At 43.4% G+C, this 20,397-nt stretch overlaps 1 protein-coding gene across 4 annotated transcripts in view; it reads left to right on the top strand.

The window, feature by feature from the left end:
- Nucleotides 1-283: 283 nt before the first annotated feature.
- Nucleotides 284-20,397, top strand: part of LOC124413535 (B-cell lymphoma/leukemia 11A) — a 33,194-nt gene continuing 13,080 nt past the window's right edge. For 2 of the 4 annotated variants that reach the window (XM_046894196.1, XM_046894193.1), the window contains exon 1: nt 12,132-12,915. In XM_046894196.1, the coding sequence (XP_046750152.1) occupies nt 12,879-12,915 (37 nt within the window). In that variant the 5' untranslated portion in view covers nt 12,132-12,878. Of the gene's footprint in view, nt 352-8,380; nt 8,387-12,131; nt 12,916-20,397 lie in introns of those variants that run through there. The other 2 variants (XM_046894194.1, XM_046894195.1) reach the window with 2 other exon arrangements.

The raw sequence follows: 20,397 nt of genomic DNA, 5'->3' as shown, positions 1-20,397 counted from the left end.
GCTAGTCGCAGGAGCCCGCACAGTTGTCCAACCGGTCATAATCAACAGAATTGCCCAAATGTGGTCCGTTCGGCGCAAGAAGGATCAATGAATTTTGCACGTCATTCCGAAAATCTGTTTGTTGTCGCTGCTAGCTTTCCTAAAAATCGTCCATCATAGGCAAATATGACAACCGGGCAGCGCCCTCTACAAAAGATCGGCACCGTGAATAATATCCGAGACCTGACGGTGCAAAATCGGACCTTCCACCCCGCCATCCGATCTACCGAACTCTCGCTGCAGAACAAAATCTCCGCTGCATCTCTTTGCTGCCTCCGATATTGTCAATGACACTTCCTTCAATGCCAAACGGTCAGTCCAGATCGATTGAAGGATTTTTTTTTCTCTTTCCCCTTCATTCCTTTTTTCCTCCTCTCCTTTCACCGAGCAGATTTGTGCAACGATTATACTCTTTTCAACTTTTTTGCAACACCGGGGAAGACTTTTTTTATTACTTCTTTTACTCTTTCTAGGGATAAAGAATCATCGAAACTAAGTATTTTAACGTTACTTCCAAGTCACAACGGGCAGTGAATAATTTACGGTGCGTTTTAACGAGTGCAGTCGGAGAATATCGTCAATTACATCTGTTCAGCTAGTCCCTTAAATTTCCGTGCAAATAATCCGCACAGTCTAACGAGTCGCGTACGCAAATCGCACGCGTGTCTCTAGCACGAAAAATAATTTTTCCCCCATACTGGGCTATTTTTGACCCACGGAGTGCATCAGGAGTTACTGACCCTTGGCCAGTCCGCGACACCGTCCGACTATTTTTAACTGTGCGAAAAATGCATCACTTCCTTCGAAAGCCAGAGGCGAAAAAATACGCTTCTTTGTCCGTCCGCGATCGCTTGCCAGTTGACCCGGCATACAGCTCGTTGAATTCACGCTCACCACGGTTCACGTAATATTTCACCACGTCCAAGAGGATCTACCAGCCGTGGGCGGGTCTCGTGTGGGTACATTAGTCGACAGGCTACCACTAGCTTTGCCAATTTTTCTTCCCAATTCTTTCGCCCCGCAACTCGTTGTTGCAACAATTCACGCTAAATTTGCCGAAAGGGGAAAAACGGGAAAAGGACTGAGCGAGGATCGACTGGACAGAAGAAACTCCGATTCGTGGAAACCACTCGGGTCACCAAGAAGGCAATTATCTATCACCAGAAGCCTGGAGCAGGTCCAAAGCCAAGGCTCTGCACATTGCCCAATCTCCGAGAAGATCTTTGTCCCGCTAGGACGATGTGTAGTTCGTTTTCATCCCGAAGGAACCCGTGATTGTTCCTTTTTTCCCTTTCATTTTCATTTCTGTTATTACTGTTTTTATTTGTTTTTTAATTTCTTGTAACCCCGTAACCTGCACACTTCTCAATCGAGTGGCGAGGAGCAGGTGTTGCGGAAAATGTTACCGGGAAAAATTTTAGCTCTGTATACCTACGTGGTGAGGTTCAATTTTAGGAGAGGTTAATGATTCCGGATAATAAATATCTGGTAATCATTCACTTATTATCTCCTTCCTCCCTCCACGACGGTGCGGCACAAATTTTCGTTTTTATCACGCTGCAGGATCTTTTTGCGTAACTGTAAAGGATCCTAAGTCCGGAGTCTCTACCTATCCTGGATCTTGGATGACCCAGGATGGACTCAGGTAGAAAAATCGAAATTCATAAAAAAAAACAACTAAGCGCATCTTAGCGCAGACCAGCTGACCAACCGTGGGAAGAGGTGATTGTGTTTTTTTTTTTTTTACTATTCACCTCGCTTTCACCTCCTCCGCTTTTTAGTCTTCTTCTTCTTCTTCTTCCTTGTCCTCGTCTTATTCAAGGGATTCGAGAAAATTGCTTTTAAATTGGCGAACCCCTATACTGGATATATTCTACAGTGGACAGGTATTAATCTGCCGGCCATTTCCGGGGAAACTCGAAATTAGAACACACCGTATATTCTTCCTCGTTTACAATGCCGGCTGCCAATTCAATTTGGAAAAAAAGTCTCATTCAAAGCTCGTACGTCGGTGCAATATGTTAAATTAAATAAATACAAGGCCTTGATAAAAATGGTTACATATACAGCCCGCGGTAATTATTAGCGAATATTATACATATTAATAATTAACGCACCTGTTTGGAAAAGGCAAAGTCGATTTTTTTTTTCACCCGCTACATTTTTTTTTTCTCTCTCTCTTTTTATCAATTTTTTTTTCTTTCTCGGCAAAATTTCTCTGCGACTCCCTTTGCTTTCGGGCAGGTTCACCTGCACATGGCACGTTTGACAAAGGTCGCAAAGCAACGGTAATATAGAGAAATTAAAGATGGGGTACAATGGGACATATTTTTTGTTCTCGAATAAACAGCAAGAGAGAAAAAAAAAGAAGGCAAAGTCTTGAAGCCGATCCGAATGAACGAGACCCGCAACTGGAGTCGAGTGTTTTTAAATTATACCTACGCCGTCTTGTCAACGAACGGTCCACTCAAAAAAGTTTGATCTTCTTGGTTTCGTGAGCTCGTGGACAGATTAAGAGAGTCTCGCTGTGCGTACGGGGCGTACATAAGAAGCCGAGAAAAGAGAAAAGCCGAGTAAAATAAGGAGGAAACAAAAGTAGGAATAAGAAGAAGAAGAAGAAGAAGAAGAAGAAGATTGTGAGAAAGAGAAGTTGAAGAAAAAAAAAGCATTCGTACGTGAATGGTCGAAATTTGATCAAAGGACGAAAAATCTGCTGCCTCCTTCGGCGTCCATCGGGAGACGAAATGGTCTCACGAATTTAAGAGAACACACGTGGTTCCTGGGCATCATCCCCTGCCCAGCCCGTGCTTTTTCATTCCCTTTTTATAAACCTTTTTTTCTTTCACATTTTTTTCTTACCCCTTGGCTGGCCATCTGCCACTGCGGAAGGGGCGGCGAGGTGGGGACTTGAGGGCCCGAAGGCCTCCGATTTAGGGGTAACGGCTTGAGCCTTCGCGTTTAAGATCTCGGCCGAACAACTATAGAGTTGAAGGTCCCTAAGAAAGACTGAATGAAACGTGAAAGGGGAGACCGGCCTTTTTTCCAGATAGAATTTGATAAGACTTCGATTGTCGTGAATTTAACGAACCGACCGCCAAAACTATTTTTACGCCCTTCTCACATTCCGCGTTCTCTGCAATTTCCTTCTTCTTTTATTCCTCCGTTATCCGTATTCTTTTTTATTCTTGACATACGACGCAATTCCTAGTATAGCGAATCCGAAAATTTTCAAACTTCGTTACTTTAAATATACTTACGAATATCTTCCTAAAACCCCCAAATTTCACGTACTCGAAAGTCTTCGATCCGTTTTCACGATCGTAGAGCACGCAGCTTGCCCTTTCTCCCCTGCGCTACTTGCGTCGATGGGTAAAAATTTTCACACGAAAATTGTTGGATTTTTTGAAAAAATTTTCAAAACAGGGAATAGAGGGGCAGCCGCGCACCCGTCTTTGCCAAAGTTTTGTCTGGGGGCGGGAAGGGGGCAGAAGGGGGCAGCGCGCGCACACCCCTCATCTCGGCTAACAACCTAGCAGTATTTCAATTTTTTCTAATACATTTTTTTCACCTTCCGCTGCACTGGGAGGAGAATCTGTGCCACTTGGGGTACCGTAAGCTTTTTTATACGCTACTTCCGTCTTCGTTTAGGAGTTCCTGGGCCGGCCTTCCCTGCGCTCTTTAAGCCCGCTCGATATCCTTCCCATAAAAAACCAAGGGGTCCGTTCGACGGTCGCGTACCACATCCCATCGCGGGGCCCCATAGACTTACACCTAGCACCTAGCGGAAGGTTACCCCCCGGAATAAATTTTTTCTCATCTCATTTCCTCTCTCTCTCTCTCTTTCGCTCGCTGGGTTTTTTTACTTCCTCACCTTCACCGCGGCCTCAAGGGGTCGTGCGAAACTTCGACGGTGAGAATTTTTTTATGCAAAAATGGACATGGGAAAAAAAGTCTTCGCGGTCTTGCCGCAGAGTGGCTGAACTTCATGGGGGATTAGAAGAGTCTAGGATCGAACGGACCTCGGCTTCGTTCTTGGTTCAGCCTCTAATTTATCGAGCGTTCATTAAATCAACGGCAAATTGGAAACGCGGTCGAAGGATACGTGGGGAAATGAAAATACACACGTTTTTCTTGTAGTCCAACCGTGAGTCGCTCTTTTACTGTATAGTGATCGTTATAACCGTGTAATAATTATAACCGTGTGTGAAGTTTGTCTATTAAAATTGCGAAAGATCGGCAGGCAGGGATCGGTTGCAGGGCGTATTTCACTCGGTGAGGAAATGCCCTGGAACTGTACTTTCCACCACCTTCCAACCACAACCCATCATCCTGCACCTCCTCGCCCAATCTTCGGAAAGCCTGAACGAGAAGAAGAAGAGGAAGAAATCGTGCAGCGCATTAGCGAACCAAGTATAAATCTCCGTGACACGCGAGCTACTACCCGTGATCCTCCACCGATATATATTATATCCAACGGCTACCGATTCCAGATCGAATTACTTTCTCCGTAACTGCTCGCGTGGATATATATAGCGCTGTACGTCTCTGATCTCAAGTCGAGATATATTCTCACCCGCAACGAGCTCTTCTATATACACCTACGATCGCATGATACAAAAATGAGCTAATCGGATGGAAAAATCTTGTCGGGAAAAAAAAAAAAAATCTCATTCGATTTCTGAATTTTTTATAGGTACAGACTAATTAGAATATTTTTCTAAAGATTTGACACGTGTCTCGTCATCGGGATTGGGTTCTTCTTCTTAAATCCCGTGACGTGTTTTTCAAGTGAATGAAATTTTCTATACAATTCTGCTCTATTCCTCTACAAATATTCGATCAAAGAATTTGTGACGATGCCGATTTGCAAACAATATCAATTTCGAAGCATATCTTCATTAATTGGCGTCTCGAATCGAAAGGACGAACTTTCAGATGAACGGATCACGTAAAATTTCTGTAAATCGTGGGGCATTCACGACTGCCGGACCGAAATGCTGCAGTACGTAGACACACGTATGGGAAGCGTGCAGGTTCCAGCAACCCTTGCGTCGTTCAGCTAACTTCCAAACACCCTTGGCAAGGGGTCCGTCTCTGGTTATATTTGGTGTCTGTCACTTCACAAGCACACATGCTCGCAGTGGCGTAGTCTCGCTCTCCTCGGACGCGATGTTTTTTCTTAACTCCTTGCAACGGTTATCGGTCCTCGTACTCGAGCGATCGGAGAGCTAGTCTACCGTACAATTTCGAGAAAAGAGTCTGCCGGATGATTTCTCCGAGAGTGAAAGCGCTCGGTTTTCTTTTCTCCTTCTTCTTCTCTCGAAACGAGATCAACCCCCGTTAAAATTCAATTTCAAAACGCAACTCTAATCGTCGTGGCTACCACAGATCCGGGGGATATCGGGGCTCCCACGACGCTGACGACGTCGGTCCACGACTCTGGCACTGGACGCTGGAGAGAATCTGCCTCTAGCAGTGATGTACAGCGGCACGAAACGCACATGTGCGTCTTGGAGTCGCCAGACAGAATTTTTTTGCCTCCAAGTAAAAATAATCTTAAAGCCCCGAACAGGATGCGTTGTTGGGGTATAGAGGAGCCCTGGGGTGAGGGAGGGGGGGGGGGGGGGGGCATCGTCACCACGATGGTCCAAGATGGTCCGCGCGCACCAGTGCGTTTTTTCACCCTTTGGACGACCGCGTCTTTACCATCCAGCTACTCCTCATCCACTACCGGGTGACTCAAATTATCATCCGAATTATACGCGGCTGGACTTCTCACTTCGTCTCTTATCTTGATTTGCCCGCGTTATGCGCAAGTTGAAAAAGCTCTCGCCGAACGCCTTGATTCTCGGGATTTTTGACGATATTCTTTGTTCTTTTCTTTCTAATTCGGTTTTCCGGCTAAAGCAGGTGTTTGCGCCTCCAAAAAATAGAATCCAAATAATTGCTCATGATTTTTGGAAACTTGTCAAGCGACTTTCAATCAATTCACACTAAAAGTACTGTGAGCTTAGAGCGGTTTTCTACGAGTGATCTAGGTATTCCGGAGTTTTAACTTTTCTCAATTTCTCACTAGTAGGTTATTCCTATTAGAAATCCCGGGTTCGTTACATGTTATCAATTATTTACTTGAACTGTCTTACGAGCCGTCAGAAATAAAACGTAGATACGCCCGTCGACCGTGATGAATTATTCTTAAGGGTTGAAAAGTTGGTGACCATGCCCCTTTCCCTTCAATTAATTATTTCTCAAGGCAACAAGCCCGAGTGCGTCGCTTCGTGTCCGAGCGGACTGACACACACATAGGCATACAGATGCTACATAGGGTCGGTACATAACTGGATACGCAAAACAGATGCAATTGGATAATTTAAATTTATTTATAACTATTATTTGGTTCGTGATGCCAAGTATTCCTTGATCCAGTACTTCAATCTGATCTGCCGTAAAATGTTATCCTCATTTTCACCTATTGATATAGTGTATTCCTTAAAAATTTCTCGGCGTTTATATTCTGCGCTGGCTCGTATAACATGATCGTGACGGCTGTTTTCTGGCTAACACTTAAGGTAGCTCTTCAAACCAGGTACGGATTTTTTGGGTGCCTTGGCACGGCCTAGCATTGGTTCTTTAATTTTTTATTTTTCAAAAATTCGTTACTAATGATTGTAAAATCTAAATACGGCAAAGAATTTGAAAATAAAAAAAAAAGATGAAACATTTCACACCGTCACTATTTCCTTATTCAATTGTACATTGAAAAGCAAAAATTTTGAAACTGGAATTAACACGCTTGGGTTTTAAGTATTGGAGATATAAATTTTTTAAGCAATTGATTGATTAAACATAGATTGTTTTTCTTTTTCACTTCTTTAAGCCAGCAGTTTAATAAATTATCACGAATTCTGTAAGTTTAAACCTTAAATAATTTGAGGTAATTCATCACGAGGTGTATTAAATTTTATTTTTAATGAACAATTTTTCTTGCACACGCGATATTCTCTGTTCCACTCTACAGCTGGATACTTTTAACGAGCAATATAACATGAGTGGGCGAAAAGACGCATTGCTATTGTTGTGTCTGCAAAATTGTTTTCCCAATTCCAAAACGAGCGACAGAAAACCTGAAAGCATCAGTGTAAATATTTCAACCGTGTATTTAACAGTATCCAATCGTACATTTGTTGGCTGAGAAGTCCACAGACTGATATATATACGTCCACAGATATATATACGTTCGCTGTATCAGGTTAAGAACAAACACGCGACAGTTCACTATTTAGGCAATCGTAGCGAATTTGTCACATTTAAAACAGAGCTTCGGTTAGAAATTGGATTAAGGACGAATACGATTGAATTAAAAACGAAGAAATATGTCCTTTTTTACAAAATCACATGCTTCTGCAGTTTTTCAAAGTCCTTTCCATTATACCACGACATATTTATTTTTAGACGAAAAATCGAGAGCCTAAATTACGTTGAAGTCAATAGAAATGAGCTGGAATGCTCCTTTGACATATTTACAATATATGAAACTCGAAAGATAAATAATGGGCATGCATTTCTCAACGTAGACATTGGATAAATACGTTGGTGACATGTCGCAAATGTATGATTAAATACACCCATGTGTATGCATACAATAATATTGATGTATCAACTGGTCATCCAGTATACGATGGTCTATAAAATTCAGGCTTGTATTGACCAACATGTATATATATATGTGGGTGTGTGTGTATGTTTATCTTCATTTATGCTTTCCACCTATGCACAGGTAATTTGTATTGTAAATAGTTATTTATACGCTGCAGTGAATGGGATATTTTCGACTGTGAATTGCCCTGTTCGCAAAATCATCGACTTCATGAGATTGTATAAAAAGTTGGTGAAAAAATTTGTATTTAAAATGATTCTAAAAATGACGAGCTTCCAAACGCATGTTGAGCAGAGCAATTAGGTGGGGGAGCAGGCGCGCTGACGCGGTACAAGAGAGGCTAGCGATGAGGACCGATGAAGACAGCCGTCGAGCACCGAAGCGTGGAGCCGCCGCCGGCGGAAGAGGAGAATCCAGGGGCTTGAAATTTTTATTCATACAATTTTTCTCACAATCAAATCGTTATCATCCTACCTGTTAGATACTCGGAATATAATAAATTTCCAAATTAAAATTTGGAATAATTCTTGACAATTTTTTAAAATCACTCGTTAAGCTCAGATTCGACTTTTAAGTCGCATAGCGTCAAATCGATCAATTAACTTCGCACCTTGCTCAAAGGTTCGAGCGATTTCAAGTCGAGATTAGCCAGGACACTGCTCCGACCGAGACTATAAGTGCTCTTTCCGAGTGTGTATGGGATTTGTTGAACAGGGCAGGCCTGGCAGGCTAGAAACCTATCCGTCTCTACAGTTCGTATGGTGCAGTGTCTCTGGTCTGGCTTGTCCAGCGTGAGTCCAGCAGGAGGGTTCAAGAGCAGGGTGAGATTTTGGGCCCCTAAAATTAGTCTAAGCCTGGTGCTTGTAGTCGAGACTTAGAAGTCAGAGGATTTTTAAGGAAAAATATTTAAGCAATACTATCCCACCAAGCAGGCTCAACAAATTGTCTAAACAGTATCCATGTCGGAGCCGCGTATTAATGAAAATGCGATTGAAATTTTTCCGATAAAATCTGTCCCTTATTCAAATCTTTTGCCGCAATCTCGAGCCTTGCCGCAGTTTGAAAGATCCCCAAAGTCCCGGAATTTGTGAAACTAAAGTTTTCGGCCGCTCGCTGAAAGAATACGAATTACCTCTGACCACAGATAAGTTTCGGCCTCTAAATAAATTTCCCACCTTCTTTAGGACAACCTCATTCAACTTAACTTCTACAAATGCATAAAATTTTACAGAGTCAAGGGACAGGAATTGATACGCTTGGTATTATTTTTTTCACATTCGATGATTTATTATTACGTACACGATTTTCTGTTTATACGGTGAGCATAAAAATGAAAAATTGAAATAGAGAAATCAGAGTGGGACTGAGATTTGGCTCAGCTGGTTCGCAGATCTGGTCAGGCAACGATGCCCGCGATTTTGAGCGCCCTATAATTTTGAAGAGGGTGGTTTTGACTGCAGTGCGACACTTGATTGGAGGGAAGGGGGCCGACAGAATTTCCCAGGCCTGGTGCAGAGGGAGCGAAATTCTTCAAGTCTGAAGTGAGTTTTAACAATCCGGAAAAATTATCTGCTGTTGCGGTCTGCTGCAGGGCCTGGACAGTGTCTCCTGGACCTGCCCAATATCTTAAGCACCCAATCTTGGGCGCAGCGTTATTTAGAACCCCGAGGATCGAAAACATTGTCTCTCGGAAATACAGACGCGGAATGGCCGGCTCTTGCTTCTTTCCAAGGCACCTGCATTCTCAAATCGATCGAATTTCTACGCAGTAAAAAAAGAGGAAGAACAAAAAATCAGACGTAGGTAATACTGGAATTTATTTACAATTCTTGGTATTGTCGAAACGATGATTTCACCAGCACGTCTTCTTTCAATCCTCGGCATTTGAATTCTTACTAGGAACTTTGAACCGAAAACAGTGTTCTATATGCCGGATATGCCAAGAAGTTTGATTCACTAATATTCCTACGAATTGGGATGACACAGACGCTTATCATTCATTTTTTCATTGAATAAAATCTCGGTTCTTACCCTGCTAACTGACACTTCAATTGCTTTTCAATCAAGTAGGTCAAATTTTGTATAGATTTCTTGGATTCTTTCTCACCCGTTCATCCATCGTGTGTGTAAGAAATGTCAAAACGAAGAGAGAACTAACGAAGTAATAAAAATATTCGACGAACTCGAAACGCGTTGCGTGAACAATATTGTAATTTGGAAATCGGTTCGATACCTGAGCAACCAAAATTCGTTTAATTATCCAACAACGCGACGATGGATGTCATCATCTCTACTTTAGGACAGTATATTTGTACTTATATCCTCGGTACGATTGTGTCTATATAAACTTCGAAAGCACACGTGTTCACCAATCTGCAGTGTGTATTAATACGTGTACGTAGTAAAGCATGGCCTTACATACAAGTACACGTCTCGTTACGTGCGTCAGTTTACCGAAGTTAATTTAAAACGTTCATGCCTGTATCAACGCTACCGCGGACACATTCACGCGTGTCGATACACGCGTGCACGCAGGTATGTTGGATGGGTGGGAGGCAACCCATCGACGCCTTCATCCATCCATATCAAACCACGAGTACTTATCCTCGATTTTCGATAATTTTCCATTGTAAAAACACGGGGTGAATCTTATTTTTACGTTACAACAAGTGCAGCAGAAACATTGCGATCGGCAAGTGAAAAGTTAGAAGCGAGATGCTCCGAATTGTAATGCGAGGCACCCTCGAAGACTCCGTCAAAAGTTCGAACGAAGGACAATAAAGAGTCTCAAAACCGCGGAGGAGAGTAAAACGGATTCGTTTTTTCTGCCGCGGTAGAAAATCTCCGTGATAACGACAACGGGTCCAATTAGCACGGCGTGCGTTTACACATCCGTCTCGACTTTCCATTCCCCGGGTAAAATCCCGAGCGATTTCATCGCACAGTTACCCAGTGTGCTTTATACACTCTTAGGTATATATATCATTTACCTGCAGCGGCACGAAGAACGCGAGCACAAACACACACACACACACACGCAGCATATCGAAGGTACTTGAAAAAAGTATAATAAGTATTGTGCACACCGGTGTGTCTGTGTTTGTCTTCGCGTGGGCGCACACGTCGTGTTTTATACCTTCTAAGTACCTTCTCACGTATCCGCACCGCACGAAGATTGTTCAGAACCGATGATATTCCACTTGGGAAGTAATCGCGGTGTGCCTGTAACCCGCGTTGCATATAGGATAGATACAAGGTACCCTATAACAGCGTGAGGAGCGAGGGGAAGAAGTAAAAATATAAAAACGTCAACGGGATCATGGATCGACCTGTTAAAATCGTGACCGTGCACCCAGCGGTGAATCGATCGATTTCATCGTTCTCCAGATCTTTGGATTATTATTTATATTAGAATACCTAACAACGTTACACATACAGAGATATATGGAAGATATGTGTTATAGCTATAGATACGCGCGAATGGGGTAAAGAAAAGTGAAGTGAGGAAAAGAAAAGTAAAGAAACAGGGTGAAAAAATTCTCTCCCCGGCAAGGTTACACCCCGCGACTCGGTGTCACGTGTGTTATATATATGCGCCTGAGTATAGGTGTAGCCAGAGGAAAGCGTACCCCGAAATTTCTGCCCCACGGAGAGGCTACCCCCACCCCGAGGACGCGTTCATGCGAGGGGCGACGGAGGGGGGTGCAAAGCCACCCCACGACGCGTGGGGTGTCCGGTCGAGCCGAACGTTGCCGAGCGCGTCCGAAGTGCGCCAAGTGCCCCACACAGCAGACCCCACCGCCCCGCCATGGCGCAGCTATCCACAGTCCACTCAGAGATACGGCCGTCGCTGGACCATCGCTCCAGGTCCACGCCGAACTCTTGCACGAGCTCTCCGACCAGTGACAGCTACTTACCCGAGGGCCTCCGCATCGCTCCTCGAATACCCTATTCTGGAGATATTTAAATACGTACCGATACTTGGCAGTGTGACTTCTGCGGGCACATGGACCAACGCCAAGGAGTACAAGAACGGGGATTGATTGATAAATAAATAAATAAATAAATAAATAAATAAACAAGGAAATGAGTAAATAAATAAATAAATAAATAAATAAATAATTCATTAAGTAAATACATGCTGCACGAGGAGTCGAAGTGATCTTTAAATACCGTATCATCGACACCCTCGCCCACCCCCGTCTCACCCCCCCGCACCATACCGCCCCGCCACCTCGATGTAAATAATATATTCGATGTTATAATTACCGAACAACGAACGAGCGAGAGGAGCAGTTTGTGAATGGTGATCAACTGTTTTTAGTTTTTTGTTTACGCCTCTTTCGTTTTTCTCCTTCACTTCAATATTTTTACGTACGTCCTACACGTTTGCGTTTGATACGGTATTTATGAAAAATTATTCGGCGACGGAGGGGTTGTGTAATAATAAAGAAAATATTGTTTAAAACAGAGATAAAATATAAAAATTTATTATCGTATTATATTTGCTGGTTTTGATAAAGCAATGTTCAGTTCTGTGCCACATCATCGTGACACTTCGCTGACAGTATATCGCCGATAATCTGTCGCCTATTGGCGAACCACGAGGGAATCGACAAATTTTTAATTCAACGCTGTTTTGTGAAATGACAGTTTAACCGCTATCGGATCGCGAGGGATAATCAAAATCTCGTCAAGGATCGCCAGTGAGAAATTAAATTTCTATTAAAAGATATTGGTTGAACAGTTGTGACCGTAACTTATGCGAAATTCGAACCTGTTATAACAACGTAAGTCTGCTACGAGCAGTTTTAAAAACAAGAAGAGAGAGAGAGAGAGAGTCAGTGACAGTTTTACAGACATGAGGAACATTTGACAGAAGTTTTGTCTATCAATCGACGCGGATATAAACGTTCGGTTTTATTTTCTTTATTTTCAACGTTATTTTAATTCATATTTTCAACACGTTCTTGTGAATGGTGACAAAGTTTCGCAGAAATGCGGTGAAACCGCGCAATGCGATGCGATGCGATGATGCAGCAATTGCTTCGTGTTTCCGACTATAAGTGACAATCTGAAGCTGGACCCTTGTTTCTAGTTTTTGTCCGGGAAAACAAATCATTTTGTTGTTTTAATTTTCTTTTTACCCCTTTCTCGTGGAAAGAAGATCAGAACTATCAAAATGAGGATCAAGATGCCAGCTGTCAGAATTGCCCAAGGTAAGTCGCCAATAGTTACTTGATATTTGAATGAAAAAAATCTGGATCTCGTTTCATTTTTTCATCCTCCAAAGCTCCCCCATTTCACCGATTCCTCGCATATTTTCTCCCTGTGCAATGCGGGGGAGTGAAAAAAAGGGCCGTAAGAAGAGAACCGATGTCTAAAAGTTGATGCGCGACGTGTTCTCCAGCAGTTCGAGTACGATTGTCACCATCTCACCTCATTCTTTTCTCCAATATGATCGCAATGTATGTATTCCCGAGTTGCCAAAGTTATCGCGCTCAGAAAACTCCTTCTTACATTGTAGCCACTCTCCGTTTGTGCGAGGAGAAGTGAAAGAAAAAAGCTGCGGCCAAGTACCAGCAGCTTTTTTTTCCCCTCACATGTTTCCTTTTCTCTATCTCTCTATCTTCTCCCACGAAGACGTTATTAGGCAAACAGACAAAAAAAAGAAAAAGTGAAACGCTAACGGTCTACATTCTTTTCGCAACTTAATTGTGAATCAACCGTCTTCCGTTGGACACATGCACTTTTCTCCTCAATTCTCAGGGAGTCGAATTATGTGTGAAACGACGTTGCTCGAAGTTCGATTAATTTACGGTTCCCGTTTAATCTGTGATAACGTAATTTCTCGCTGTTTTTTGGAATTGATAATCAAAAATCAGTCAAAAAAAAAGGAAAAAAAAACTGAAACTCGTTTCGTCACTTGTTACCGCGAAAATAAAATAGCCGCGACCCTCATCGCGCGATACCGAAACCTCGACTCTGGCGATTCCTTACTCCGCGCGTTAAAACTCGTCTGCCGCCTTATTTTCGCGAGGTTAACGACTCGCGGATCGTCGAGGGGTAGTTGGAGAATTTTTAATTAGTTAGTAACCCCCCGTCGGTTTCCCCTGACCCCCCTTCTTCATCTTCGGAAGAGATCGCAAAGAGCGAAGCTCTCCTGAATTCTGCTCGAGGATGACGAGGGGGGGAATCGCGGCAGGGGTTACGGGGGTAGGGGGCGGCGGGTGGGGGGCGCATTGTCATGCGCGAGTTTTTCACAGACTTTTCCACCCCCTCATCCCCCTTTCGCGTCGTCGTTTTCTTAATTACAACTGCGATATTCTTTAGTCCGCCCGATGGCGTCGGGGCGAAAAGATACCGGGGGCATCTTCGGATGACCCGCCCGTCGCTCTTTTATTTTACCGTCTTTCGAATCTACCATACGTTGGAGAGGAAAAAAAATCACAACCTATTTCCGACTGCGGATCTTTATAATCGTCGACGTTCGATCATCAACCTGCGGTGATAACGATGACCGTGCAGCGGTACGTCATGGACTTCCCCTTTTCCTCCACGCAGCTCTGCGGATGATTCAGTGTTTTCTCGTGTCAGTTATGAATTTTGACAGCTGCGGACTAAGTGCGGTAAAAACACTCGAAAGTTTTTCACAAATTAATTGATTCGTTAATTGCTCGGATACGTGATTTTTGTCTCTTTCTCTGTTTTTTTTTTTTTCCTTCTTACTTCCGAAATCCCTCGAATTTTCAAAATTAATCGGTCAACGTTGATTTTCTACTCAATTTTACGATGCGAATCATTTTTAGATCGGTCTTTCTCCTAACGATTGTAGCAGGTTTCTCGCTCATCTTACCTCTCGTGAATTTTCCGCAATCATCTTAACTGTTTTTTTTAGATCTACACGTCATTGAACACGCAGTGTTTTCACACCCAACACAAGCGAAGAGTTCATGTAAGAGCTATACCGAAGAAATGAGTCTGTTGCGCCTTGCTCGAGTTTTTCTCAACCTGTAAATGAAGAAAAAAAAAAAATGGAAAACAAAAATTTCTCAGTGCAGGAAGAGTCCAGGTTCGATAAAAAGACGCAGGAAACTAGGCGTTTGAAAACTAGATCTGCTCGCGTGAGAAAGATAAGAAAAAGAAAGCGAAAAAAAATTGATATCCTCACAGTGTGTTGTTATTTTTCTCTCTCTTTCTCTCATTGCGCAATTTGATTGCACATATAACGCGATCTTGTACTGTTTCTTACACACATAATAATCGTAAAGCTATATAAGATGCGTTACGTTCATGTATGTACGTCAATGTACGTACGAATGTATGTACCTTGGCTACCGCGTATAACAAGTAGCCTATAATATGTATAACTTTTCAACGGGATCCGTCGGTGCATTGTTTTAACAACGGTGTCTTTACACATCAAATGGATTCGCAAGTGACACGTAAGATACTTAAAAACTGTTATTTATTAAACAAAGTGTGTTTTCAACACCCGGACAACCCACTCTTACCCTCCTCTCCTCACTCCTCTCCTCCTTCGACACGTGTGACACATATGTGTTGTATCTATTAAATATTGTCTTTGATGTAACCCGTCGCCGTTGCAGGATCGTCTCCCTCTCCCTCTGAAACACACGCACACACACACACACACACACGCAATCGCGCGCGCTCGATCGCCTTGTACCTACTCACTCCTCTCTCCTCTCTCTTTCTCTCTTTCTCTCTCTCTCTCTCTCTCGTCGTTAAGGCATGGGCGCAAAAAACTCCACCTCGCCTATGTCTCTTCGGACTTGACTTCTAGGAGATGAACCTCCCAGGGCAACTCAGTTCGCCGCGTGGCCCCAACCTACCAACCCTTTCTTGGCTCGCGCCTCGCACGCGCCCAGGTAAGGTGGCGTCGGATTATGTCACGAGACAGAACTGACTCGAAAGAATACGGATGCTGAGGCCGATGCTCGCGGTTTCCTTCTTCGTCTCAGCGACGCAACGTGGGTGGCATAAAGTATCGTCCGCGGAAAAATGAAGAGTATAACTATAAATTGTATGAAAATGAAAATCTGAGATCGAAAATCACGCGTGGGTGGTTCGACCACCCTCCTAGAGATGGCGCCAGGGGTCGTCGACGGACGACGTCGGGGTGCGTCGACGCAAATTATCAGCGCCAGACAAGGAATGGAAAAGCTATGCGGTGCGGATATTCGCACTTCTATGATTTCACGCGATTTTTCTCGTGGAATTATAAACGGTTCGCCTTTTCCAAAGACACGCGAGACTGGCCGGCGAAACTTTTGCCCCGCTCTTTTTCTCAGAAAACTAGCCAAGGCTGTATATCGTCTATCCAATCTAGTCCCGGCAATTCAATCTGAAATATACGATGTGGTTCGCTCCCATTTGCGGCCGGGGCTAACGTCAAGTGGCTTTATTTCGTACGTTTTTCTGGGGGGTCGAACTGCACGGAAGCTACCAGTATGTAACGCTATATAGGTGTAACTATCGACTTTCGAAACATCACCGTGTACGGAAAGAGATTAACTTCGGTTATAACTGCCCAGGCTTATTGCTGCGGGTCCGACCAAACCGCGACCATCTTTGTAACCCATTGACTGCTTACACTCCTTTCGGCGTATGTTCGGGGCCAAAAACAGCGCCACATCATGCGCGACACACGTAACGAGGATTAGCATCGCTGATACGAGTCGGTATATGTTATAACGGCGACTATTCGAACGGCGGCCATTTTGTATTTACCATTTTTATTCACCGGCTTGGACACACCTGCAGCCACGCCGCGCTCGCGCAACGCCTATCGCAAACATTCTATTATGTATACCGTTTCTTTCCTCGTGTATCCTCGTGCTCTACAATAACGATCTAGAATTTATCAATCAAGGAAGTACCAAGTCGAAGCCGATTGTCACAACGGTCACGGTTTTATCGACACACCGTCTGCATATATTCGATTATACTTATATCCTGCAGCCGGTGCCGCGAGTTTTTTTTTTCTGTTTTTTTTTCTGTTTTTTTTTTCTTATCACAAAATATTACGATTTTTGATCCTGCCGAATGAAAAAATAATCATCCTGATCGACCGATCTGTACGAACTGTTATATGTCTATGAATATTGATGACGTATCTTGTCATCGTTGCAGGATTAAGAACCGAGTTAGTCGGATAATGACTTTATGATGAATAAATCGGTGCCACCTGATTCACGGCGTCAAATCTTGACCCCCTTGGGTAAAGACTATTACCACGGAGGCAAAGTGCAGTGGAGCGGAGTGAGAGAGTCCGACTGGTCAATGGTCAGGTAGCCCTGAACATCCCCCTTTGACCGAATGACCAACAAAGCCCACAATGCCTGAAGATTATTGCTTCAGGAGTGTTCACACCTTATGCGCGAGGTGAGGGGCTGCTGCGGGGCGGTGTCGGACAATGAGGGACAATGGCCAGGAAACCGACACTACAAACAACATAAATTTACCTTGTCCCATCGAACCGGCGCGGCGTCCGAGTGGCGCGTCTCTCTCCCTCTCCCTCTCCCCGTCTCTTTCTATTCTTCTTCTTATTCTTATTCTTACGCTTCTTTTTCTAAACGCCTATCTTTTGGGGTTTTCTCTACGCCCGGCGTACGACGCTGAAGCCTACTATAAAGCGTTTAAGGGTGTTTGAAGGCGTTTAAGAAAACTCACGGCTTAAGAGGTCGTAAAACTATTTTATCCGAGATGAAAAGCTCGGGAAATAACTTTACGGAAATTATCCCACCCACGCCTACCTTGTACAACCCTTTCTTGCAAGTTTGAGTTTGTGAGTAACGGTTCGTTGCCATTTAAAGAGAGACTCTTAATAAACTTCTCTCGTTGAATAATTCGAACGGAATATACATGTGTATATATATATATATATATATATATATATATATATATATATATATATATATATGTATGTATGTATGTATGTATATATGTATATATACGAGGGGGATGCTGACGTGAATGCTGACTTTGCACCGACTCTTTCGATTCATTATATCACCCTTACGAGGTTGTTGATAAGTAACACTCGCTCAGCGTATACGGAGAAAGTTTCCTGTGCAAAATTCGACTTATCAAGAGACAGAAGAAAAAAATTGTGGTAAGAAGGAGAGGAGAGAAAACTGTTGGAGAGGCCAAACGAAAATCTGAATCGCTCCATAGATATATACCATATAGAAACCAACCAACGTGCCTTGACGCCCGTTACACGAAAGAGGCAGAGATCGAGGGTACAACACACGTATGTGTCCGGACGTATGCGAGATTCTATAAATAAAGTTTAGGAGAGCAAGTTCAGGGGAATAGGGAGAACGCGAGTGTTTTTAGAATCTCTTTTTATTTTCATTTGGCTTTTTCCATTTTTGACCTCTACGTATGTACACACTGTATACATACTTACACGCACGTATGTCGCTTACACCGCACACCATGCAACGAAGCAATTTCTGTGCGCTCTTGTATACGGCAGTGCACCGTTTAAACGCCCCCTGACCGAGGACAACGAAAACAGGCCAGAACCCGGGTGAACTTCTTTCGGTTTTTAGAGTTTATTAGATCTCTTCGAAACTCCGCGGTCTCAAAGAAGGACCTCTCTACCTTTGAGTGAAGGAGAAAGAGAGAGAGAGATAGATGGGTAGAAACGTCTTCGAGTATTTTCTTGCCAAGGCTTTTAACTGCCAAGCACGTAGTCCGTCGCTCTGTGTAGTCCAGTTATTTTAAAAGTTATCTACTTTTCCTCGACCCCACGTGGCGAGGTCGAACGGTCAAAATTGACTCTTGAGTCTGAATCATTTTCTGCTGTACTTGCTCTTTCTTCGTCTTCTCTTTCTTCTTCTTATTCTTCTTCTTCTTCTTCTTTTATTATATATTACCTAAACTTGATGCACGGTTGGGTTGGTTTTATTCGAGACTAGACGTCGGAAAAGTCTTGGGTAATTGAGTACACACCTGTATACATATATGCCTGCACGTGCAGTTCCCGTCTCAAAGACGGATAAAAGATCTCAACTGAGCCAAGACCGCGTCGTTTGATTCTTTGCACCGGAAAGGGAAGCGACAATTTTCAACGCCATCGAACGCCGCGGTTCAAGCGGGACAGGAAATTTGCTTTAACTTAAAATCTGAGTACCGCAAAATAAAAACACCGCGCGAGAGAAATTTAAGAAATCATGTCCGGCCATTGCGACGTTTATTTCAGGGGGGAAAAAACGTCGAATCCAGACATGCACAGTAAAAGCGGCGTGGCCGATTCCCTGTGGGTATGTACAAGTATTTCCTCAGCTCTCGATTGGCGCACTCCTAGTGCAAAGGCACGACGGGATAGTTTCGTTTCTTTTTTTTTCTTTTTTTTCTTCTCCTTTCTAAACAATAATTGCCCGCTACTGGACCGATGGCGCTGAAAGATGGGGCCAGAGGGGTGACTTTCGGGGCAGTGGGGTGGTCTTCGAGTGTGATTCTTTTGTCGAATTCTTGGCCAATGGGGTCGTGATTCGCGGGGGGCTGTGATGGAGTTTTTTAAAGCTAAAGCAAATTTCATTCATTTTTTCGGTCGCCAGATTCCTATCAGCGATAAAAAAATTTTAAGACTGTATTTTACGGCGTCACTAATTCGGTTCGTTTAATAGGGTAAAATTAATCTTTCGCTGCGCATATCTCACCGCTATAGGTAATTTTTTTTTATTTTTACGTTCTTATCCTTTTTCTTCTCAGCGAGTTCTTCTTACATTTCTCATCTATGATCCAGCTCACGTATTTCGAGCTGACAATGACTCGCTTTAAGAAAATTATTCCTAAGGTGTTGGGATAGCTGATGGTCAGGTTCGGTAAACACCCTTCTCCGTACAACAGTTTTCATGGAGGAATTCAAACGTGTCGAGGTGTGACCGAGTGTGACGGAGAGACACGAGTCGACCGCTGAATAAGAGTAGGCGGTATAACCTTTGACCGAAAGAATTGAAAAATTGGCTTTTGTCGTGGGTATGCCCATGCAGCCGAGAGTAGCTAAACAGCTGATGGAACAAACCCGAAATGATCGAACGAATATTTTTTCCGAGCTCCGTTTCACTTTGTGCCCTGTTTCAAGTTCACCGAACTTTTTTATGCACGTTTATTCGGCTGGATTAATTTACTCAAGTGCGGTTTGTCATTGAGCTCGTGGTGAGAAGGACACGGGATTCTTTTTGAATGAAAGTTTTCCAAATTTTTCAACATTCCAAAATTCACGCTCGTGATTTAACGAACAGAATTTTCGCACCCCGTTGACCGACGATCGTGCAGGGCGCATATCTGCTAATTAGGAACTCGTATGGCGCACATGCGTCGAGTTACATTATTCAGGGGGATGCCGCTCCGAAACTCACGGTACACCGGCCAGCGATAAAAGGCAAAACACAAAACAGAAAACACGGCATGAACAAACTTTTGCAAAACTCGCTGAGGGAAGCGAGACGTGTATAACGTACGACCGTAATGATTAATAAATTTCAATTTTGTACGCTGCGGTGATATTGCGGTGAACCTACGCGAATTCCGTTTGTGAATGAACAGAAAAATTGAAAAGTTTTTACGAAAGGTATTTTTTTTTTTTTAAACCTATGCTCGTACAAAAATTTATCACAAAATGAATCCGCATGGCGACAGGGTGGTTACACACCTGAAAATGT

The sequence above is a fragment of the Diprion similis genome, chromosome 12, assembly GCF_021155765.1.
Source record: "Diprion similis isolate iyDipSimi1 chromosome 12, iyDipSimi1.1, whole genome shotgun sequence".
NCBI lineage: Eukaryota > Metazoa > Arthropoda > Insecta > Hymenoptera > Diprionidae > Diprion > Diprion similis.
Note: the sequence above shows the minus strand (reverse complement) of the source record. Positions and strands in the feature narration are given on the sequence as shown.